Genomic DNA, 25,259 nt, shown 5'->3' with positions numbered 1-25,259 from the left:
GCGTAGAGAAGGCAAAGGCACTTGGCAAGGAATATGGAGGCATTGAAAAGATCAGTCTAGCTGGGAAGGAGTATATTGGATAGGGGTGAGAAAGACTGTCAGACCAGGATGGGACCTGAAGGGGAGAGTGGAGAGACAGATAAGAGAAGATAATATAGGGGCTGGCTCCGTGGCTGAGTGGGTTAAGTTCCCGCACTCTACTTCGGTGGCCCAAGGTTTCGCCAGTTCGGATCCTGGGCACAGACATGGCAGCGCTCACCAGGCCATGCTGAGGCGGCGTCCCACACAGCACAATCAGAGGCACTCACAACTAGAATATGCAACTACATACTGGGGGGCTTTGGGGAGAAGAAGAAGGGGAAAAAAAGAGAAGATAATATAATAAATTCCATGCACTTACTACAAGCCAAGCATTGTGCTACATGCTCTCATTTAATCCACCTAACAGTCTTATAAGGGAGATATTACAATTACTCCCATTTTAGAGTTAAAGAAACAGAGTGTCAGAAACTTTACATGAATTGCTCAACTTCACGCTTGGAGTTCAAACCAAAGTCTGTCATCTGTGCTCTTACCACTAAACCATTTGGAAGGATTTAGATTTTTTTTTTTTTTGAGGAAGATTAGCCCTGAGCTAACATCGGCTGCCAATCCTCCTCTTTTTGCTGAGGAAGACTGGCCCTGAGCTAACAACCAAGCCCATCTGCCTCTACTTTATATGTGGGATGCCTACCACAGCATGGCTTGCCAAGCGGTGCCATGTCTGCACCCGGGATCCGAACTGGGGAACCCCAGGCCGCCAAAGTGGAACCTGTACACTTAACCACCACGTCACTGGGCCGGCCCCGGGATTTAGATTCTTGAGCAAGGAGAATAAGTTGATAAAAAGTAGTCTCGAAGGAAAATGAATTTCGTGGCAGTGAACAGGATGGGTAGGAGTGGGAAGAAACTGAAGGCAAGGAGACTCTTTAAGATGCTGGTAGAGTCCTCCTCCCCACCTCACTCCTGCCAACTCTGGGCCAACCCAGCTATCCATCGCCTCCATATCTGCATGTGAGCCATCAAGCACTGCTGGACACAGTTACACAAGAGGATGAATTAGTATTTCTATAAATTCATGATCTGCAACCCTAAATAAGTTTTTTCACACTGCCCAGTCCTACTGCCCTATTACTTTTCTCTGGCCAACTTATGCTCCTACTCTCTGCAGTAACTATTTCAAACCTTCCCCCTTCTCAAACTCTACCACCACGTGTTTATCAAGTAACCATGTCTCTTATTTCATAGGAAAAGATAACTGAAGTCATCAGATAGAAATTTAACTGTGCTAGCATCTCAGAAACCTTACACCAGGGGCCGGTCCAGTGGCATAGTGGTTAGGTTCATGCACTCCACTTCAGTGGCCCAGGGCTGGCGGGTTCAGATCCTGGGCACAGACCTACACACTGTTCATCAAGCCATGCTGTGGCAGTATCCCACAAACAAAATAGAGGAAGATTGGCAACAGATGTTATCTCAGGGCCAATCTTCCACACACACACACAAAAAGAAACCTTACACCAGCAGTCATCCTTCCTTTCCCTAAGGAGCCTTTCCCTATTGATCTAAAATGTGTTCCAATCTCTTGCAATAAAAAGTAAAAACCCCACATTCCTCTGTAGGTACTGTCCTCTCTCTCTCCTCCCCTCACGTTCAAACTTCTTTAAAGAAAGTTTACCTATACTGGCTGTCTCCATGCTCTCCTGCCCTTTTCTTTAGCTCACACTAATCTGGCTTCTGCCATCATCAATCAACTGAACAGCACCCACTAAGGCCACCAATGGCCTCCACATGCAAATAGTATGGATACTTTTTCAGTCTTCATCTTACTGGACCTCTCAAGAGCTTTTGACAGGGTTGACCACTCTCTCCCTCTTAAAATACTCTTTTCGTTGACTTCCATGACATAACGCACTCTTGGGTTTTCTCCTACTTTTCTGATCACTCCTTCTGTATCTCCTTTGCAGACCCATCCTATTCCACCTGGCCATTAAATATTAGAGTTCCCCAGGGCTTGGTCCCAGTACCTCTTCTCTTCTCACTCTATAGTTTCTTCACACCTAGGACTCCAATTTACATCTATACACAGATGAATCTCAAAGTTATATCTTTAGACCAGATCTCCATTCTGAGCTCCACATTTATATAACCAATTGCTTACTTGACATTAAAAACATTGACTCATAAACACCTCAAACTCAATATGCCCTAAGTTGAACTCACTATCTTCTCTCCAAACTGGGTCATCTTTCAGTATTCCCTCGGTGAATGGCACCTTCATACATTCAATTATTCAAGCCAAAACCCTCTCCCTCCGTCTCCTTCATTTTCTCTCTCACCTGCCACAGCAGACCCATAATCTTATCCTATGGATCTTATCTCCTAGATATCTCTTGACTCCATCTGTTTCTCTCCATCTCTGTCACTTGTCACCCTGACCAAGCCACCATCAATCTCTCACCTGGACTTCTGCAGTAACCTCCCGACTGGACTCTGCCTCTACTCTTGGGGCCCCTCCAATCTGTTCCATAATGCAATCAGAATGATCTTTTTGAAATGCAAATGTTATCATATCAAACACACACATTCACACACTCAGCTCCCTTTAGTGGCCTTCCCTTGCGCATAGGATTAAAACACACACACACAGTTTTTTTAGTAAAACCTATAAAGCTGTGCACAGTTTGGTCCCTACCTACCTCTCCAGCTTCAAATTGCGTGGTTTCCCCCCCGTTTTCTGAGCTTCAACCCGTCAGCCTCGTTTCCATCCTCCAATACTTGGCATGCTCTTTGCTACCACAAGATCACTGCATATGCTGTTACTCTGCTTAGAATGTTCTTCCCATCCTTCTTCATCTGATGTAGTTCTACTCATCCTTTAGATCTCAGCTCAAACATCACCTCCTCAGGGAAGCCTACCTTCTTTGGCATCCATGACTAGGTCAAACCAATCTATTCTTGGCTCTTTTTTTTTTTCAAAGATTTTATTTTTCCTTTTTCTCCCCAAAGGCCCCCGGTACATAGTTGTATATTCTTAGATGTGGGTCCTCCCAGCTTTGGCATGTGGGACACCGCCTCAACATGGCCTGATGAGCAGTGCCACGTCCGCTCCCAGGATCTCAACCGGCGAAACCCTGGGCCGCCACAGGGGAGCATGCAAACTTAACCACTCGGCCACGGGGCTGGCCCCTATTCTAGGCTCTTATGACACCTCATACCTCTTCTTCATAGTACTTGTCACATCTACAGTTTTACATTCGCGTGTGCTTATTAATGTCTGTCTTACTCACTACACCGTATGGGCGAGGATCTCATCTTTCTTTGCTCACCGTTGTACACTCAGTGCCTAGCACAGGGCCTGACACATGGTAGATGTCCAATAGACATTTGTAGGCTGACTGAACAAGTGGAAATGATGAGGGCTTGGAATGAGGTTAGAGTGAGGATTCCTAGTCCTTCAGCTATTGGAAAGGAAGAATTGACAGGTTACAGCAACAAAGAGATTTAAGAGATGGAGAAGACAGAGAAATCCAAGAAAACTCAAATTTTGCTTTTGGGCAACTTGAAGAAGAGTGGTGATATTCATAGAAATAGGAAAATTGGGAAAGCAGGCTCACTCAGAAGAAAAACATCCAATTCAGACTTGGATAAGTGGAATTTTGGAACATACAAGTGAAAATGGTGCATGGTATAATTCAAGACTGAGTCATAATTTTTCTCCAGTACAAATCACTCAAAATGAAATCATGCATATTTACCATTGGGAAATTAGCATTTTGAATTTATCCACCTGGAAAGCATATTGCATACGATGAACGAATAATTATTTTTGTAGACAATCTATTAACTCGTTTCGCTGTTTTGAGCATTAAAATTACTTTCAATTTGCATATATATAAATTTTGAGTTGTGTATAGGATGCTCTTTAGGATTTTGTGGTCATTAGAAAGTAGAATGAGTGACAATCGGAAACCTGCAACTTGTATAGATTGAGTTCACAAAAGTAGATAGATTTCTAAGGAGAAAAGTCAAAGTTATATAAGAAGTATTTTTTCACTTAATTTTACATCATTTCAATTATCAGAGATTCGTATTCTGCTAGGTTTTATCAAGAAGTTGGTACGTTTCAGCAGCACGATATTTATTTCAAGCTTTCTGCCTTCAAATCTGTCCATAACTACAAGTAAAAGGAGAATTGTCAGGATCTTGGTTTCCATTTTTGCAGATGGCTTTCCCCTAGCCAACTGGCCTAGGAAACTGTTAAAGTGTTACTTATATCACATATGAGGAGTGTGGCATCCCAGAGTCTGAATCGCTCTCTATGAATGCACTAATGTTGAGACAAGAGTCCACAATTCCTACTCCTTTACAAACGATTAATGACAGAGCTGCATTCACTTTTTAGGAAAACAATAAAACACTAAATGCCACAGAAAACCTAAGTTATCTTCTTTGATGCAGCATTCAAAGAACACTACTAGAGGGATGCTAATAAGTAATGAGAAACTTTTAGAGCACAGAGGGGAATTAGGCATGATATTTTTATTGGAGAGGGCTGAGCTATAGATGTTAATTGTCATTAGCACTTCCAATAAGCATCTCAAAGAGAAGTATAAGATTTAGAAAAAGAAAAACAAATGAGTTGAACAAAATTGTCAAGCAGGTGTCAAGCGGGTGTCAGGCAGTTTCAAGTACCAGATATCTCTTAGGAGATAACGCAACTTACGTTGCTTCATTTTAACCTAAAGCCTGGATTTCTATATTTCAGCAAACCTCCCACTGAATCTTTCAGATGAAAGGTTTTTTCCAGAGGGCTTACTGTTTCAAGTTTTCCCTCTAAAGTCTTTAGTAATAAAGACTCAAGTCTTCATTAATTACAATCACAGAATTTTAGAACTAAGTCTTGGAGATTGTATTCAATCCCTTCATTTAGCAATTAGGCCCACAGAGGAGCAGTGTTGAGAAGATGAGATTTCCACAGATTAAATATGTAGAGAAGAAATAAGACAGTTTGTGCCAGTGCTTCAATTATCTAATACCCACAAGTACATGCCCTCAATTTACACAGAACCACCACAAACTCAGGAGAAAGAAGAAACTGTACCTAAAAGAATCAAAGAGAGACAAACTTAGGCAATAAAAGCCAAGTTCTGCAAGTTCTGAACAGCTCAGGAAAAAGCAATCACCCAAAACAGTGAGACATAAACCTTAGAGGAGAGCATCACAGTGCTCAACCGAAACATGAAGGTGCCCTTGCAAGCCTAGGCATAGAAACCCAGTGGGCATCCCAAATTACAGCCATGCCCTGAAACAATATCTGCCTTGAAGAATCAGTCATTTCCCAAATAAAGGCAGTTCAATCAAGTGTCAGTAGCTTTTTAAACAGGATCCATAGGTATTAAAGATCCTTTCAAACCCAAGTCTAGCAATTAATTGCAAGGGGTTAGCAAACATGTTCAGTTGATACAGAAGAAGCATTTGACAAAATCCCACATCCATTCATGATAAAATTTCCCGGCAAGTTAGGAATAGACAGTAGTTATATTAACTCAATAAAGAACACCAGCAAGAAACTGCGGCTAAAATGAACCATAATGATGAAAGACTGAACGTCTTCCCACTGAGACTGGAGCCAGGCAAGGCTAGCTGCTCACGCTTATTCAACACAGTGGCGGAAGTTAGAGGCACTCCAGTTAGGAGAGAAAAAGAAAGAAAAGGCATTGCAGATGACGTGATTGTCCGTGCAGAAAATCCCAAAGAATCTAAAAAAATCCCCCTAGAACTTAAAAGTGAGTTCAGTAAGGTTGGAGGATGCAAAATTAACACTAAGCAAAGCGTTCTTAGACTTGATACCAAAAGGGTGATCTGCAAAAAGAAAAATTGATAAATTGGACTTCAGCAAGACTAAAAGCTTTTGCTCTGTGAAAGTCCATGTAAAAAGGATGAAAAAGCAATCTACAGGCTAGGAGAAAATATTTGCAAAACATATATCCAACAAAAGACTACAACATATAGAGAACTCTCAAGACTCAACAGGAAAAAAAATCTAATTTAAAAAAATGGCAAAAGACCTGAATAGTTCACTAAAGAGCAAGTACAGATGGCAAATAATCACAAGAAAAGATGTTCATCATTAGGCCTCAGGGAAATGCAAATTAAAGCCACAATGAAACATCACTACACACTTACCAGAATGGCTAAAATAAAAAAATAGTGACAACACCAAATGCTGGCAAGGATGCAGAGAAACGAGATCACTCATACCTTGCTGGTAGGAATATAAAACGGTACAGCCACTTTGGAGAAACAGTCTGACAGTTTCATACAGAACCAAATGTGCAACTGCCGTACAACCCAGCAATTGTATTCCTGCGCATTTGTCTCAGAGAAATGAAAGCTTATGTTCACACAAGAACCCGTACACAAACGTTCATGGCAGGGGTATTTTTGGTAATAGCCACAAACCGGAATCAGTCCAGGTGGCTTTTAACAGGTGAATGGTTAAACTAACCGTGGTACACCCATTCTCTGGAATAGTACTCAGCAATAGAAAGGAACAGACTATTGATACAAGCAGCAACCTGGATGGGTCTCTAGAGAATTATGCTAACTGAAAAAAGCCAATCCTAAAAGATTGCATACTGTGTGTTTCCGTTTATTAAAGTTTTTGAAATGACAAAATTTTAGAAACAAGAGACAGGTTAGTAGTTGTCAAGGGTTAGGAACAGAGGAGTTTAGGGGGAAAGAGTGGGAGAGAGGTAGGGGTGTTCACGGATAGGGCCACGGGAGGGATCCTTTTGGGGTTGAAAATGTTCAGTATCTTGACTGTGGTGGTGGATGCACAAACCTACGCAGATGATAAAATTGTATAGAACTTAATACACACAAATGAGTACAAGTAAAACTAGAGAAATCTGAATAAGCTCGGTGGATTGTATCAATGTCAATATTCCCGTTGTTACCCAATCACTTTGCAAAATGTTACTATTGGGAGAGACTAAGCAAAGTGTACAAAGGATGTCCAGCTGCATGTGAATCTACAATTATCTCAACAAAAATTTCAATTAAAAAAAGCAAATACAAAAGCCCAGACTGTGCAGAAAGTTGAACGATAAGAGAATGTTCATTCGTACTGGAGGGAGCACAGAAGTCGGGGAGCCTGGCCTCCATCTTTGAAAGGCTTGCAAACATGTTTTGCCACAATCATTCTGCTCCCCTTTGGGAACAAGTGATCCCTTGGCACAAATGATTTGCATGAGCTTTGCTGTCTCTGTATTTTAAAGTGGGGATGATCCATGTTAATTCACGGGGGCCTGTGGGCCTCATTGCCGTTTGCGCCTTCACTGTAGACAAAATTGCATTCTTGTAATCATTGGGAGCTGGAGAACAGAGGTATAGAGTAGCTGAATATTTATGAGGCATTTGTTGCAGATGTACCTGCCAACAGAATATTAAGTAGAACATTTGCTAAGGTACCAAATCCTGCTTATGATTTGGGTGTATCATGTCATATTAAATCTTTGTGGTTTTCTAGTCCACATCTCACATCTGGTTTTTCTTTCAATCATAACTTCTGTAAATATAATCCAGAGTGTGTTTATTAGATTTGTGAGAGACAACAGTGACCAGAAACTGCCACAGACAGATCTGCCTGTGGGGTAAGAAAAATATGAAATGAGCATCTTTAAGATGATGAGAGAAAACTTCTTTTCAAAATGGTGTCTATATGCAGTTTCCAGGCAAGGACATGAAAAATGAATTCTGCGACAGTGAGAGAGACAGGCCGGAGCCTCCATCTCCGATTCTATAGGAGAATGGCACCCTATGCAGGAGAATACAAATAAGGGGGTTTGAGCAAACTACAAACAGCTCCTGCTTATCTCTCGGGATGAGAAATGAGGCTAGCGCACAGAATTGATATACAACGGCAAAACCAAATTGCCTTTTAGCTAGTAGAGCCCATCACTGTGGAACCTTTCCTATGAGAGCTGATAATTGCTTAGAGCTCTTAACAGTGGGCCAAACAAATGCCTTTAAAAAGTACATAAACTGCATAATCAATCTTTGCATATTTTAAAAATGGTTAGTTCATAAAGTAATTCAAAGCGGCTGGAGCACTCGATCAATTAATAAATCGTAGCGAATCAATAGCTCCACAGATAAGGGACCCCATGTTTTGCTACAGCGTAGATTTCCCAGGATGGACTCAATTCATGTTATTTCATTCTTTTCAAAGAGGAGATTTCTCAAATGCATAACTAAGAGTAATTTAATCTGCATACCTTTAGGAAGACACTTCGTCTTCATATATTCACAAGTCAGAACAAATCCTTTGCTGGATCATGCGTCTGAGCTGTGCATGCCTCGAGAGGAGTTTGTGCATGTCATCCGTCCCTAATGGTCACTTCAAGAAATTCCTTTCACCATCCACCCCTCTTAAAAATACTGTAGACTCGGGGCTGGCCCCGTGGCCGAGTGGTTAAGTTCGCGCACTCCACTGCAGGCGGCCCAGTGTTACGTTCGTTCGAATCCTGGCCGCGGACATGGCACTGCTCATCAAACCAGGCTGAGGCAGCGTCCCACATGCCACAACTAGAAGGACCCCCAATGAAGAATATACAACTATGTACAGGGGGCTTTGGGGAGAAAAAGGAAAAAATTAAAAAATCAAAAAAAAATACTGTAGACTTTAGTCACAGCTAAAAACTGGAAACAACTTAAAAGTCCTTCAAAGGGAGCTCATTGAATAAATTACAGCATATCCCCATTCTATCCTACTAATCAGCATCTCGAAAAATCAGATAGCTCCATATGTTCTGCTATGGAAATATCTCCAAAATATGTTATTAAGTGCAAAAAAAGATACAGAAGACTATGCATATAATGATGATCTAAACTATGAAAAAGAAAAACAAAGAATATTTACATGTAAACCCACGTCCTAAATTGTTAACAATCATTACTTCTTGAGAAGCCACTTGGGGTAAGGGATTGAAGAGAAGGAGAATTTTACTTTTAATTTATATCTTTATACGTTGTTTACATTTTTACCACGCATATCTACTACTTTTACTTTAAAAAATAAATCAATTTTTAATGAACAGTTAAATTAATAAAATAACTAGTAAAAATGGTAAATCAATTTAAATTGTGAAACTTTTATCCTCTTCTGTTGAAGTTCTACTTTTAGTTATGTGTCCTATGAAACTACAAGCACACATATACCAAGATGTTTGTACAAGGAAGTTTATTATAGCATTATTTGTAACTGCAAAAAGTTGGAAGCAACTTAAATGCCCATTAGTGGCGACTTAGTTAAATAAATTAAAGTACATCTATACAACGAACATATGCAGCCCTAAAAATGGATGAGGTGGATCTCAATGTACTAACGTTATATGATAATATTAAGTTAAAATACATCAAATTGTAGAACAATATGCACATATGAATATATTATTTTTGTTTTCTTAACTATACACACCCATGCACACATACACACACACTTATCATAAATCGATAGGAAAAAAATCTTTAAAAAATAGACACTTCTATGGAGAAGATGCGAGGCAGATTTCACTTTATACTTCATGTACTTTTGTATTGTTTGAGTTTATTTTATTCACAGACATAATGTATTGCATTGGTAATTTTTAAAAATAAAGAAAAGATGCTTAAAAACTAAAATTACTAACGACTGGCAACTTTGCTGTTACTATTATTTATCACTGTGTTGTTTAAATATTCCTGAGACATCTCGAACTATGGTGAATACTTATTAAACCTAGGTAGGGTTCATGGTTTATGGCAAATGTTCCCCAAAAGCCTTTTCTCATGAATACATAAATATATACATATATAATTTATGTGTAAATAGATTTATTGAGATCTGTAACCGGGCAATGTGCTCATTAAAATTTATTTTTTAAAGGTCATAATCCTTCTATGGACCATAAATACCAATTTATTAGGCCAAAGTTGAAGCTAGACACGTTGTAATCACTCCTGTTTATTTACGTAGCTGCCCCCTTTTCCCAGATGTCATCCCACCAAGACGGAGGTAGAAGAGATTCTGTGGTGGTACAGCTCCTTCAGTGGTGAGCAGGTAGTGACTGCAGTTCATAGCCTCATTTCCCAGGTGGGTTATCAGCACCAGCAACTCCCTTCAAAGGAAGCTTCTAAGACAGCGGTTCATAATCTTTTGGGGGCCCCAGACCCCCTGGAGGTAGTCCTGCATGGTGTAGGGGTAAAAAGAACATGGGCTTTGCAACCAGACAAATCTTTGTTCAAGTCCCAGCTCCACTACTTATCTGATAGGTGACCTCAAGCAATTTACTTAATCTCTCTGAGCCTCTCTTTCCTCATCTATAAAATGCCTGGCACATGGCAAGATTTTAGTAAAAGGCAACAATTATCATATTATTTTAGATAACGAAAACTAAAGACTCTGTCCTCAGAAAAAAAATCCACCTTGCATTTTTAGGATGTTGCATACAATTTCAAGGGCTTTGCCTACCCATCAAGGCCATTCTGGACCTCAGGCTAGGAAGCCCTGGCCTAAGGTTTGGAAAGAACATTCGAAGAAACTTGAATAGTAGAAATAACATTTTCTACTCCTTTTGCTGATTGTCACGTTAGATTGTGCGTTCTTTTGCTGGTTTGTTGTGTTTGATTATTTGTGTATTATGCCCACCAGGACCTGCTCAGACCAGGAGGATAGAATGTACATTGAAAAGCGTACAAAAGATCAAAATAAATGAGGATTGTCTAGCACTTTAACACATCAGTTAGATTTAGCAATTCACCAGCAAAGTGACGGGAAAGGCCATGGCAATTCACTGGCCAGATTAGGTTTTCAAAAACCACCGCTAAGCATATGGATTTAATGGAGTCATACTTCCGGTTCCTTAGATCAAAGGTAAAGTTACTTTAAGCTGCTTTGGGTGAGCTGTTCAGGCTTAACCTACTAGTCTCTAGCTCAGTTTTGTACTCAGAGCCCACTAAGACTGTTCTCTTCTATTTTCAAGGCCACAGAAAAGAGAAAAACCAAATGCCTTCAGGTCGTAGCTCAAAGGAATAGCTTTCCTGTTCCTTTGCATTAGTCTGATCTCAAAAAAACCACAGAAACCCCTTGGAATGTGCCTCTGCCATTAACTCAAAGAGCAGCCAGACCCTTGGTGAAAACATATCTCCACAGTCTTTGAGAGCCCTATTAGGGATGGATCCAGCTCCCATTCCCTCCCTAACCCCTGCTCCAAATCCATAAGAACAATAAATAATAGTACTCTGAGGACATGTGCACATTTCAGGAAATGAGAAAAAATCCTGTCTTGATGCCGTTATCGCTGACTTTACCCACGCTTCAGGACCGCTGCTGCTAATGGTGGAGAATATTGGATTTGAGGGGAGAGCGTGGTTGTACAGAGAAAAACAATCCTATATTTCCTCCTCAAAATTGGAAAGAAGGGGAAAAATACATGTGAATTCCAAGAAGCCAGTTTTCTTACAAGAAAATAGTTCGTCAACATCATCATTACTCTCAAAAGAAAAATGAATTGGTCTCTAAGTGCCATTCCCCACTGAAAGGAACCAGGGCTCTTTGGTAAAATGGCTGATTCTTGGGCTGAGCAGGGAAACTACAAGATAAGCCTGTAAGATCCTGTTGTGCTAGAAAGCAAGGAAGTGTTCAAAAATGATGGGAATGTGTCAAAAGGACATAAGAGCCAGATTGAAGGACTCCTACTGGCCAAATCGGGGCCAATTTGAGCATCAAAATAAATGATAGCAACAGACTGTAAACCATTGAATAAAATAAGAATCCATGAGTTCATGCTGATTTAAACAGAAACAACTGAAGGAATAAATAAGTAAATGTGGAAGAAGAGAACCCTCTTCCTTACACTAGAAGCCTACCTAACAAGTGTAGAAAAGTGATGGAGTGTGACAAACCATCATTTTGCAACCATCATAGTAATGTGATTGAGGCAAAAATCATCAATAGATGTAAAACTACCGGGTGAAAGTTTGATAAGAACAGGATATTTACATAGCCTCCAAATACCTCCCCAGAAATTATTTATTATTTACAAAGGAAAAAATAGTAACTTTACAGTGGAGAAATCCAGCAATCATCATCAGAATCAAGTGATGAAACTTATCATCACCAGTAATGGGACAAATTAGCATCATGAAACACAAGGAAAGACTAAGGATCGGTTCCAGATTAAAATCTAAAGACACATGATAACTAAATGCAACGTGTGATCCTGAATTGGATCCTGGACCAAACAAAAAATAGCTATAAAAGAGATCATTAGGATAATTGGCTAAATTTGAATATGGACTATGAATTAGATATTAGTATTTTATCATTGCTAAATTTCCTGATTCTGATCGTTGTACCATAGTTGTGTAAGAGAATGCCCTTATTGTTAAGAGATGCACACTGAGATATTTAGGGATAATAAGGCATTATGTCTGCAACTTACTCCCAAATGATTAAGAAACAAATAATTTGTGTGTGTGTGTGTATGTGTGCATATGTGTGTATGGAGGGAGAGGGAAAGAGAAAGAGAGAGAGAGAGGGAGAGAGAAGGATAAAACACATGAGGAAAATCTAACAGTCAATGAATCTGGGTAAAAAGTATGTAGAAATACTTCGTCCTATTCTTGCAATTTTTCTGTAAATTTGAAATCATATCAAAATAAAAGACAAAAGAAAATAGCATTTGCTCTGCATTAAAAAGTAAATGACAAAACTATGGTGACTTTGGGCCCCTCCAAGGAAGACAGAGGCTTGGCCTAAGAGTGGGTTATTTGGAGTAGCCGGCAGAAGAACACCACACCCCGACTACCCTTGTTAACAAGGACAATTCAGAAGTTACTCACAGCAGCGCAGTCTCCTGTCAACAGTTGGCAGGATCTTGTTGACAAGCCAAACATCTTCTTCCCAACTAACTACGTTTCCACCCAAACACTTCATAAACTCCTCATTTTCCAGGATGCGGTCCCAGAGTTGAAAGTAATACAAGCTGCCAGTGAAGCCAGGCATCCTGCTTTTAATCTGGGTGTTCCCATTCTTGAGAAAATATCCTAGAACCAGAGTCCCATTGGGTGTCAGATTTTGTGGGTGATCCAGCATTATCAGTATCCTTTCTTTATTCAGAAAAAGTTCTAATGAGCCCTTCACACCATCCCGTATCAAGCAAATTGTATGCCATTGAAATGGAGTCAGGTGGTAATGGATATAAAAGGTCTTGCCCAAGTTGTGTAGTATTAGCTGCTGATGGTCTCCTGCAAGTCCGAAGTCTATGTCTTCTCTGCCCAGGAAGGCGTTATTGATAACATAGGAGAAGGCCGTCCAATCACGCGATTTGCCGTCCCTAAATACCAGGTCAATGCATGCTGTGAATCGACTGAGTTCAGGAATGGCGTTGGTCAGCCTCACATATGTGTCAGTTCTTCCGTAAAAATCCAGCCTTTTTCCTTTTAGTGAAAGTGCATCTGTCCAAATTTGGGGAAAAGGAACGAGAAAACAAATGAAATTTCAGTAACAAAAAAATCAATTTTACCATTGTCTTTAGCCATATAGTCAAATCCAGATTATACAATACTATTATGAGTCAATACTGGTACAAATAAGCCAAAATAGTAGATATACAAAAAATCATCTCTATTTGACATTGGCATGTGACTTTTTCTAGCAGAAGAGTTTCTTCCTAATTCTATTTTGTCTGGGCTAATATGAAACATTAGATTACTGTCTACAGAGCACATACCAGCTGGACAGTTTGGGGGATGCAGTTGGGAGTGTGTGGCTAGTTGGGGAGGAGGTCAAGGGAAAGGCAGCTGGGACTTAAAATTGGCTGCACATAATCCTCACTCATATAATCAAAAGATCACTATTTCCATCTACCTAACTGCCTTCTTATATTCATGGTGCAACAGCAATTTATTTCTCCAATGCCTTTTCCTGAGCCAAATTACCTGATTTATTCTGTCTCTGGAGACTGCTTCTCAGTAAAAGCACTGACAGAGGCCTGAAGGATGACAAGCTGGACAATACTTAAGCTCCAGGCTTCTGTTTGCACTCAGGAATGGGAGAAATGGTACTACCCTGAGTGTGTCCTGATTCCCTCCTTCCAGCTCCTCACTGAGGGGGCTGCAGCAGCTTTAAGAGGCTCTGGATGGCCATGGACCCAGTTACTATTGGCTCTAGAGTCAGATAGCCCAGGTTGGAATCCCAGCTCTGACACTCATTAGCTGTGTAACTTTGAGCAAGGAACTTAACTTCCTGATACCTCAACATTTGCTTTAGTAAAATGGGGATTAAGGACCACAGTGTTGTATGTATGCACAACTACGGGCCATCATTCTCATTATAGTCTCTATACCAGATAATACCCCTACTTACTGACTTTACAAGACTGCTTGAAGAATAAGTGAGATGATACGTGCGAAGCCCTCACAAACACTGCTGAAGGACATGTCCGCTGGTACAGTCTTTTGACGGGAAATTTGGCAATATCTATAAAAATTTAAATTGGCTATGCCCTTTGTTTCATAGGAAGCTATTGATGAATCGTGATACTATCACCATTACAAACCTCAAACCACAGGCCGCTAGGCGAATATCTGAGGACGGCCAAACATCAACCTAATTCCAGTCCCAGCACAGCCAAAGACAAACCAAAAAAGCTTTACAGCAGAATGGCACACCAACCTCTCTCTGAACCAGGGTTGTAATGTTGGGACTGCCACTCTAAAACTGACAGCTATAACAGCACACTGCAGGGGCTGGCAGGAAGCAACCACTTCCCTGCTCCTGGGAGATAGCCCCAAATAAACTCTTCTAGATATTCTCTAACCCTCCAATATTCTCTCCCTCCATTCCTCCACTGAACATCTTCCAAAAGCAAACCAGTACATGCCTGCCCACACACATGCACACACACACTCACCTGCACACACACACACACGCCCATGTGCCGGAACCTATACCATCCACCTGCCAGGGAGCTATTTCTGAACTGTCCATGGTGGATGAACAAATGCTTATTTCAGTCCCTGGCTTACGTGTTATATTATCTTATCATCTTCCATGTTGCTAATAAATCAAGAGTTAATCCCACAAAGTGATAATCACTATGAAACCCAAGCCTCGATTATGATTGGTTAACATTGCTCTTCTGTTCGACACTCCAAAATGACACCACACACAACATTTAAGAATGGGTTTTTGTGGTGAGCATAAATCTCCAGGGCTTACTTGTCCCTTAAAAGAGAATGTATCATAATCTCATATGGTCTACAAGGGCCCCTCCTCTCTGCAATATACCAGTTGCCAAAGGACATGAACAAGCAACTTAAAAAATCAGAAGTATGAAAAGATGGCCTCTCACTATTTTTAAAACACAAGTCAGAACAACACTGAGATACCATTTTTGCCTATAAGAATAACATTTTAGACTGTGAACACCCAGTATTGATGAGCCTGTGTGGAAACGAGTCACTTTTATACATTGCCGATGGGAATACCTATTAGGACAATGTTTTTTTTAAGGGCAATTTGTCAATATCTATGAAGATTTTAATTATGTATACACTTTTGACCCAACAATTCCATTCCCATCAATTTATTCTAGACAAGTATACGTATATACAAAGATGCAGGTACAAGATGTTTATTGCAGCATTGTTTCTAATTGAGAAAAATAGGCAAATCTGTATGCCTATCAATTAGTGACTAGTTAAGCAATTGTTACCTCTATGTAATGCAATATTAAAACAAACAAGGTACAATGAAGAGATTCCCAAAGATCAATATTGTGTGAAATGGGAGTTACGTAAGTGTAGGTATAGTATTATCCTATTTAAAAAAACAAAACAGGGGCCGGCTCCGTGGCCGAGTGGTTAAGTTCGCGCGCTCCGCTGCGGCAGCCCAGGGTTCGGATCCTGGGCCCGGACATGGCACCGCTCGTCAGGCCACGCTGAGGCGGCATCCCACATCCCACAACTAGACGGACCTGCAACTAAGATATACAACTGTGTACAGGGGGAATTTGGGGAGATAAAGCAGGAAAAAAAAAAAAAAGATTGGCAACAGTTGTTAGCCCAGGTGCCAATCTTTAAGAAAAAATAAATTAATTAAATAAATAAATAAATAAATAAATAAAAAATATGTACGTCTGCATACACATCGAAAAAATCTGGAAGAACATATACCAAAGAGTTAAGAACGAGTATCTTCAGGAGTGAGATTTAGGAGGATTTTTACTTTTTATTGTTGCTTATTTCAGTAATATTTGCATTTTTATACAGTCACGTGTTACATTTATAATCAGAAAAATACAGATGGATGGATAGATAGATAAATAGGTAACCGATAGATAGGTGGTAGGTAGGTAGGTAGATAGATAGGCAGACAGGCAGAACCACTTGTGGCCATAGTTGAGATTCTGCAGGCAGAGGCACGCTCTGCTTAGATAGGAGCAGAAGCGTGGCGTTGTGGGGTCCAAAGAGCCAGATTTGAATCCCATTTCCGCCCCTTACTAGCTGCATGAACATGGGCAATCAGTGCATGTGAAAGCTTTTAGGACAGTGTCCGGCATAGGGTGAGCACTATACGAGTGTTAAGTAAATAAATTCACATCACTTCTCTGTGCCTCGTCCCTCCAGGGTAAGATGGGAGTAATTACCTACCCCCCAGGGCCATTCTGAAAGGTGGTGCAATAATAACTAACGTTTAGGTTATGTATGTGAGAATGTTTATAAACTGTGAAGTCCCATGTAAATGTCAGCTGCCACGTTTTCCATTGCCATTATCAGAAGCCTCTTTCTTCTCCCACAGCCTCTTTTGTACCCTCACACATGCAAGCACACCTGTGCTGAGTGCCGCTGCAGCCTCCAGGCCCCCAGCAGGGCTCTGAGAAGGCCAGACAATGACGAGGCGGACACGGGCTTTGCCCTTTTGTTTGGCCCGGCAAACAGCATTCTCTGCCGGGCCTCTCCAGGGCCTGCCTCAAAGGCCACTTGTGTCTTTGCATACGATTTAACTATCCATTGCAGATGTCTACTTGGATGCTGCCATCTGTTCCCTGGCAATTTTCAAGTCCAAATTGCATGATTGCTCCCCTGAAGCGTGTTCTTTCTTGATTCACTCCTCTGTGTCTCTTCGCCTCTATCCTCTATTTTCTTTTATTTTAAATTACATTTATTGTTTTCCCCACTATAAAAAAAAGAGTCTGTAGTACCTAGAGCAATCTACAGATTTGATGCAATCCCAATCAGAATCCCAGCGACACTCCTCACGGAAATAGAGCAAAGAAGCCTAAATTCATATGGGGCAACAAAAGACCCTGAATAGCTAAAGCAATCCTGAGAAAAAAGAACAAAGCTGGAGGCATCACAATCCCTGACTTCAAAACATACTGCAAAGCTACAGTAATCAAAACAGCATGGTACTGGTACAAAAACAGGTGCACAGATCAATGGAACAGAATTGAAAGCCCAGAAATAAAGCCACACATCTATGGACAGCTAATCTTCAGCAAAGGAGCCAAGAACACACAATGGAGAAAGGAAAGTCTCTTCAACAAACAGTATTGGGAAAACTGGACAGCCACATGCAAAAGAATGAAAGTAGACCATTATCTTACACCATATACAAAAATAAACTCAAAATGGATCAAAGACTTAAAGGTAAGACCTGAAACCATAAAGCTTCTAGAAGAAAATATAGACAGTACACTCTTTGACATAGTCTTAAAAGGATCTTTTCAAATATCATGTCTGCTCGGACAAGGGAAACAAAAGAAAATATAAACAAGTGGGACTTCATCAGCCTAAAGAGCTTATACAAGACAAGGGAAATCAAGATCAAAACGAAAAGACAACTCACCAATTGGGAGAAAATATTTTCAAATCATATAGCTGACAAGTGATTAATCTCCATAATATACAAAGAACTCACACAACTAAACAACAACAAATCAAACAACCCTATCAAAAAATGGGCAGGGGATACGAACAGACATTTTTCTAAAGAAGATATATGGATGGTCAATAGGCACGTGAAAAGATGTTCAACATCGCTAATCATCAGGGAAATACAAATCCAAACTACACTAAGGTATCACCTTACATCCATTAGAATGGCTATAATAACCAAGACAAAAAATAACAAAGGTTGGAGAGGTTGTGGAGAAAAGGGAACCCTCATCCACTGCTGATGGGAAGGCAAACTGGTGCAGCCACTACAGAAAACAGTATGGAGATTCCTCAAAAAGCTAAAAATAGAAATATCATACAACCCAGCCATCCCACTACTGGGTATTTATCCAAAGAACTTGAAATCAGCAATTCAAGGAGACTTACGCACCCCTATGTTCACGCAGCATTATTCGCAATGACCAAGACATGGAAGCAACCCAAGAGCCCACCAACTGATGACTGGATAAAGAAGATGTGGTACATATATACAACGGAATACTACTGAGCCATAAAAAAGTCAAAATCATCCCATTCACAACAACATGAATGGACATTGAGGGTATTAGGTTAAGTGAAATAAGCCAGACAAAGACAAACACCATATGGTTTCATTCATATATGGAAGACAAACAAACACATAGACAAAGAGAACTGTTTAGTGGTTACCAGGGGGAAGGGGGGTGTGGGGTGGGCACAAAGGGTCAAGGGGCACACCTATATGGTGACTGACAAATAATAATGTACAGCTAAAATTTCACAAGGTTGTAAAGTATCATAACCTCATTACAAAAAAAGAGGTGTTTTTTCTATTATAAAAGTGAGACTGCACATGCTTCTTAAAAGAAAAAATGGGAAGTATTAGAAAGTAAAAAGATGAGAACAAAGTCAGCCAGAGTCCCACCATCCGGAGACAACCTCCATTAACATTTTGGTATATTTTCTTTGGCTTTTTTTGTGTTTCTGTGCAGGGGTTTTGCTTGTTTCTTTGTGGCTTAGATCATATCATATGGAAAATTTGGTATGCTGCTTTTCTCACTTAACATTATGACATAAGTGTTTTCCATGTTAGGAGAAATTTATCATAAACCTCATATAAATGGCCATGTTACAGGCCTGGGATTGCCAAGCACCATTTTATTTGCATTGAGAAAATTCACATAACGTAAAATTCACCATTTTAATCATTTTAAAGTGTACAATTCAGTGGCATTTAGTACATTCACAATGGTGTAGGACCATCACTGTTGTCTAGTTCCAGAACCTTTTCATCACCCTAAATGGAAACTCTGTACCCATTAAGCAGTCATTCCCCATTAGCCCCTCCCCCCAGGCCCTGGCAACCACTAATCTGCTTTTTGTCTCTGTAGATTTGCCTATTCTGGACATATCATATAAATGGAATCATTCAACAATATGTGGGCTTTTGTATCTGGCTTCTTTCACTTAGTACAATGTTTTCAAGGTTCGTCAGAGTTACAACGTGTATCAGTACTTCATTCCTTTCTACAGCTGAATAATATTCCATTGTAAGGATATCCCACATTTTGTTTATTGTCTCATCTGTTAATGGATCTTTGGATTGTTTCTGCCTTTCGGCTGTTAGGAACAGTGCTGCTATGAACATTCGTTCCATGAGTTTTGTTTGAACACATGTTTTCATTTCTTTGGGGTATATACCTGGGAGTGAGTCATACAGTAATTCTATGCTTAACTTGTTGAGTAATAGCCAAACTGTTTTCCACAGTGGCTGCTCCGTTTTACATTTCCACCAGCAATGTATGAGGGCTCCAATTTCTCTACCTCCTGGACAATGCTTGTTGTTCTCTGGTTTTTTTAATTAATATTATAACCATCCTAGAGGGTGTGGAGTGGTATCCCATTGTAGTTTTGATATGCATTTCCCTAATGACTAATGACACTAAGCCTCTTTTCACATGAGCGTCGGCCATTTGCATATCTTCTTTGGAGAAATGTCTGTCAAGTCTTTTGCCCATTTTTTAATTGGCTTGGTTGTCTTTTTGTTGTTGAGTTGTAAGCATTCTTTATATATTCTGGACACTAGGACCTTATGAGATATATGAACTACAAATATTTTCTCCTGTTCTGTAGGCTGTCTTTTCACTTTCGTGACAGTGTCCTTTGATGCACAAAAGTTTTTAATTTTGATGAAGTCCAACTTATCTATTTTTTCTTTTGTTGCTTGTTCTTTTGGTGTCATTTCTAAGAATCTATTGCCAAATCCAAAGTCCTGAAGATTTAACCCCATGCTTTCTTCTAAGAGTTTTATAATTGTACTTCTTACATTTAAGTCTTTCAGCCATTTTGAGTCAATTTTTGTGTATGGTGTGCAGTGGGGAGCTCCAACTTCATTCTCGTACATGCATTTACATACGTATGTATGAATACATGTATACATGGATATGTGTTTACATATCCAGTTGTCCCAACACCATTCGTTGAAGAGAATATTTTTCCCCGTTGAATGGTCTTGACACCCTTGTGGAAAATTAATTGACCATACTTGTATGGGTTTCTTTCTGGACTCTCAATTTTGTTCCGTTAATCTCTGTCTATCCTTGTGCCAAGAACACACTGTTTTGGTTGCTGTAGCTTTGAAGTAAGTTTTGAAATTGGGATATGTGAGTCCTCCAACTTTGTTCTTTTTCAAGATTATTTTAGCTATGCAGGGTCCCTTGCATATGAATTGTAGGATCAACTTTTTTCATATCTGTAAAAAAAGCCAATGAAATTTTCATAGAGTTTGCATTGAACCTGTAGATCTCTTTGGGGAATCTCACCATCTTGATATCAAATCCACAAACAAGAAACCTTTTCCATTTATTTAGGTATTCTCTAATTTCATTCAGCAATGTTTGTCGTTTGGGTCTAGAAGTCATTTATCTGCTTGGTTAAATTTATCCCCAGATATTTTATGCTTTAAGGTGCTATTGTAAGTGAAATTGTTTTCCTAACTTCATTTCAGATTGTTCATCACTAGTGCATAGAAATATCACTAATTTTTGTGGGTCAATCTTGTAACTTAAAACTTTGCCGAATTTGCTTATTAACTTAAATACTTTTTTGGGGATTTTTTAGGATGCTCTGGATGTAAGATCACACCATCTGCAAAGAGAGATGGTTTTACTTCTTCTTTCCAGTTTGGATGCCTTTTATTTCTTTTTCTTGCCCAATTGCTCTGGCTAGAATTTCCAATATAATGTTGAATAGAAATGGTGAAAGTGGGCATTCTGGTCTTGTTCCTGATCTTATGGGGAAGCTTTTAGTTTTTCACCATTATTCACTGCGGGTTTTTCACAGTGGGCTGTGGGATGTTCATTGTGGGTTTTCTGTAGATGGCCTTTATCAGCTTGAGGCCATTCTCTTCTATTTCTAATATGTTGGCTGTTTTTTATCCTGAAAAGGTGTTGGACTTCGTCGATGCTTTTTCTGCATCAGTTGAGATGATCATGTGTTTTTCCCCTTAAATCTATTAATGTGGTATATTACATTGATTGATCAATTTTTCTATGTTGAACCACCTTTGCATTCCTGGGATAAATTCTACTGGGTCAAGTATATAATCTTTGTAATATACTTCCTGATTCAGTCTGCTAGTATTTTGTTAGGAGTTTTTGCATCTATATTCATAAAGGATATTGGTCTGTAGTTTTCTTTTCCTGTGATGTCTTTATCTTCCAGCTACCAATTTTTACCTCTATAACAGATTTATATAGCAAGAGATTGTGTCCCAGGTCTTTCTCTGGCGGAGCCTGGGGGGAAATGAAACTCTTGCCATAAATGGTTACTCACTGTGTAATTTTATTTTGCTTTTTGCTAAATTCCAAAGCTGCTTTGCCTGGTGATGTCATGTTTAAGCAATTTTTAAGCAGAACTGAATTCACTGAGCATTAAGCAATGCCAGTTTTTCCCAGAATGCTCCAACTTTTGTATTATCTGATTTTTCAGGGCAGTGGTATAACCAGAGTCTTGACCTCTACTGTCAGTTTCCATTGCCCAGCATGTTTGGCACATAGTAGTTCCTTTATAGCTATTTACTGAGTAAATGATTGTGCTTTGTATCATGGCAATGAGTTGGAAGCTGATGGGCATGCAGATGGAGGGCTGTCCCTTGTGCAAACGTACCAAGGATGTGGGCAAATCATCTGGCATAGAATGAGAAGTTCTGAACGGCAAACCAAACTTGTGCCCTGCCCTTTGTTTTAGAGAACTTCTGGCAAAAGATCGGGGGAGAATTCCCTCTCCCTATCAGACCTCAAAAGTAATGAATACATTCACTTTAAAAGTCAGCGAGGGCCAGCCCCAGGGCCTAGTGGGTAAGTTCAGCACGCTCTGCTTCAGCGGCCTGCGTTTCATTCCCAGATGTGGACCTACACCACTCTGTTAGCAGCCATGCTATGCTGACGGCCCACATATTTAAAAACAGAGGAAGATGGGCATGGATGTTAGCTTAGGGTGAATCTTCCTCAGCAAAAAATAATAATAATAATAATAAATAAGAGTCGGTGAGTAAAAAGTTTAAAACCCTAAGAAATAATCAGAATGACTTCTTTCAGCAAAGTTTCTTCATTTTCTGAAGACAGCATTAAGTACTCATTAGATGTAGTCTGCACTCGACTTCTGTTCTCTCTCGGCAGTTTTCCTTGAAACGTTAGTGTGTCAAAGGTTAGGGGACTGAGATTCTAGCTGCACGTCCCTGCACCAACTTTGAGGGGTGGACAAATAAGGTCCATCCATGGTCAGACACTACAGGCATCACGTGGTCACTGATTCTCCCCCATGAATTGACCTAGTTTCCTCTACTTCACGCAAAATTTCTGATCCAGCGGGCCTGACCCAGCATCAGTGTCTGAGGGTCTTAGTCAGTAGGGTGCTATAACAAAGTCCCACAAACTGGGTGGCTTAAACAACAGAAATTTAGTGTCTCACAGTTCTGGGGGCTAGAAATCCGAGATCAAAGTGTCAGCAGGGTTATTTCCCTCTGAGGGCTGTGAGGGAAAAATCTATCCCATGCCTCTCTCCTCGTTTCTGGTGGTTTCCTGGCAATATTTGGTGTTCCGTGGCTTCTGCCACATCACCTCAATCTCCACCTCTATCTTCATACGGCCTTCTTCCTGTGTGTGTGTCTGTGTCCAAATATCCCCCTTTTATGAGGACACCAGCCATATTGGATTAGAGGCCCACCCTCCTCCAGTGTAACCTCATCTTCACTTAACTAATTACATTTGTAATTCCCTATTTCCAAATATGATCTCCTTCTGAGGTGCTGAGGGTTAGGACTTCAACACATGAATTTTAGGGGCACACAATTCACCTCTTAATACCGTGTAAGGCTTCGGCAGCTAACCACCTGGCAATACTTCCTATCAGAGGAGGGGTAGGAGGCAGAGCAGACTTTGGGGAAGGGGCCCACCAGAGGCATTGGCTGTGTTTATACCATGGAGCATCTGGCCACTCTGAGGGCGAGCATTCTACCAAGGGCACACCATACCTGCCTCAACTAGGAAATGTCACTACTCATTCATAAAAGGGTAGTGGGCTTGGGGCCAGCCAAGTGGTGTAGTGGTTAAGTTCGTGCACTCTGCTTAGGCAGCCCGGGTTCGCAGGTTTGGATCCTGGGCACAGACCTAGCACTGCTCATTCAAGCCATGCTGTGTCAACATCCCACATAAAATAGAGGCAGATTGGCAACAGATGTTAGCTCAGGGCCAATCTTCCTCATAAAAAAACAAAGGGAGTGGGAAGACATTTATTTTCATAGTATATGAAATCTTTTCCTGAGTAAGGGGGTCTTCTGGCTCTTAGTATCACAAATCCTTACAAATGAATGTTCAGGGGCATTGAAAAACTTTGTAGACCAGGTCCTGGTCTAGCAGACTCACAGCTGTCTGAGTAGATATGATGGTGCTTGAATCCGGGTAGTTCCATTACCCACATCACCGTGGCCATAATGTGGACAATCACAGAGAATCGGAATTACTATTCACCACTCACTGCCCGTACTTCCCACTGGTCTTGTCAGTAATCAACTAATCTTTAGATAAACCAGATCTGCCATATATAAAAGCATTCAACTTTGAGCCTCATTTCTGTCACCAGTCATCAGCCACAGTTATCCAACACATCCCCTCCCCCGGTACCCAGGCCACTGACCACACATGTGGCCTGGCAAGAGTTCCTCTTGGAATAAGAGGCAGAAGAATTACTCCCACATAGGCAATGTGATTGTTCCTTCAAATCTTGTGTTCAAGGCCCATGTCTCACTCAACAAAATGGATGTCCTCACTCATAAAGCCAGAAGCACCCTAGAAAATTCATTTACTTGACAAAAATGGTCATTAAACATCAACAATGTGTCAATGCTATAGTACAGTGATAGAGTGAACTCATGTTCACACCAGGTCCCTGACCTTAGTCAGTTTACATTCCAGAGAGAGAAGCGGTCAATAAACAAGTAAAGAAAAGAATGACACATTGTGAAAAGTGAGCTGAACGATATTAACAAACAGGCCCGGTGAGCTAGATAATGGGAGAGGCAGGGGTGAGCAGAATGGGCGTGTCTACGTTAGATGGAATAGTTAAAGAAGATCTCTCCAAGGAGGAGTCATTTTAGCTTAGTCCAAGGAGATGAGAAAGAGCTAGGGTTACAAAGATGTAGCGTAAGAGTGACCCGGACATGGGTAATAGCATGTGCAAAGGCCTTGAGGTGGGACTGTGCTTGGCTTGTTCAAGAAATAGGGAGGAAGCCAGTGTGTCTGGAGTGGAGTGAGAGAGAGGAAGCATGGCAGGAAATGAGGCCCCAGAGGCAGTGGGAGACCGGATCATGCAATGCTTTTTAGGTCTGATTAAAGAGTTTGGATTGTATTCTAATTGTGATGGAAATGTATTGACAAGTTTTGAGTAAAAGAGTGACATGATCTGACTTGATACATTAAAGAATCTCTCTGGCTGCTGTGTCGAGACTAGGCTGTAGGAGAGCAAAAGCGGAAGCGCAGAGACCAGTTGGAAAGCTATTTCTGCTTTATTCCTTACCTCCTGCTCTATTCTGCAACTCTCCAGTTCCTGAGCCCAGTCTTCATCCCTTCTGGCTGGCTCTGTTCTCACCCTTAGACCTTCTGACAGATTTGGTTTCTTCTTCTTGATCCTTGGTATTCTTCCATGGACATGGTTTTCTCCACACTCTGGCTCCATCCCGTTAGAGCATCTGAGGC

At 40.6% G+C, this 25,259-nt stretch overlaps 1 protein-coding gene across 1 annotated transcript in view; it reads right to left on the bottom strand.

Moving 5' to 3' along the window:
- The window catches only part of ADGRG4 (adhesion G protein-coupled receptor G4), a 95,070-nt gene extending 76,486 nt beyond the window's left edge, over positions 1-18,584 (bottom strand). The window contains 2 exon segments of the mRNA XM_070603370.1: positions 12,928-13,542; positions 18,530-18,584. Coding sequence (XP_070459471.1) covers positions 12,928-13,542; positions 18,530-18,584 — 670 coding nt within the window.
- Between the last annotated feature and the right edge of the window lie 6,675 nt (positions 18,585-25,259).

The sequence above is a fragment of the Equus przewalskii genome, chromosome X, assembly GCF_037783145.1.
Source record: "Equus przewalskii isolate Varuska chromosome X, EquPr2, whole genome shotgun sequence".
Classification (NCBI taxonomy): domain Eukaryota; kingdom Metazoa; phylum Chordata; class Mammalia; order Perissodactyla; family Equidae; genus Equus; species Equus przewalskii.
Note: the sequence above shows the minus strand (reverse complement) of the source record. Positions and strands in the feature narration are given on the sequence as shown.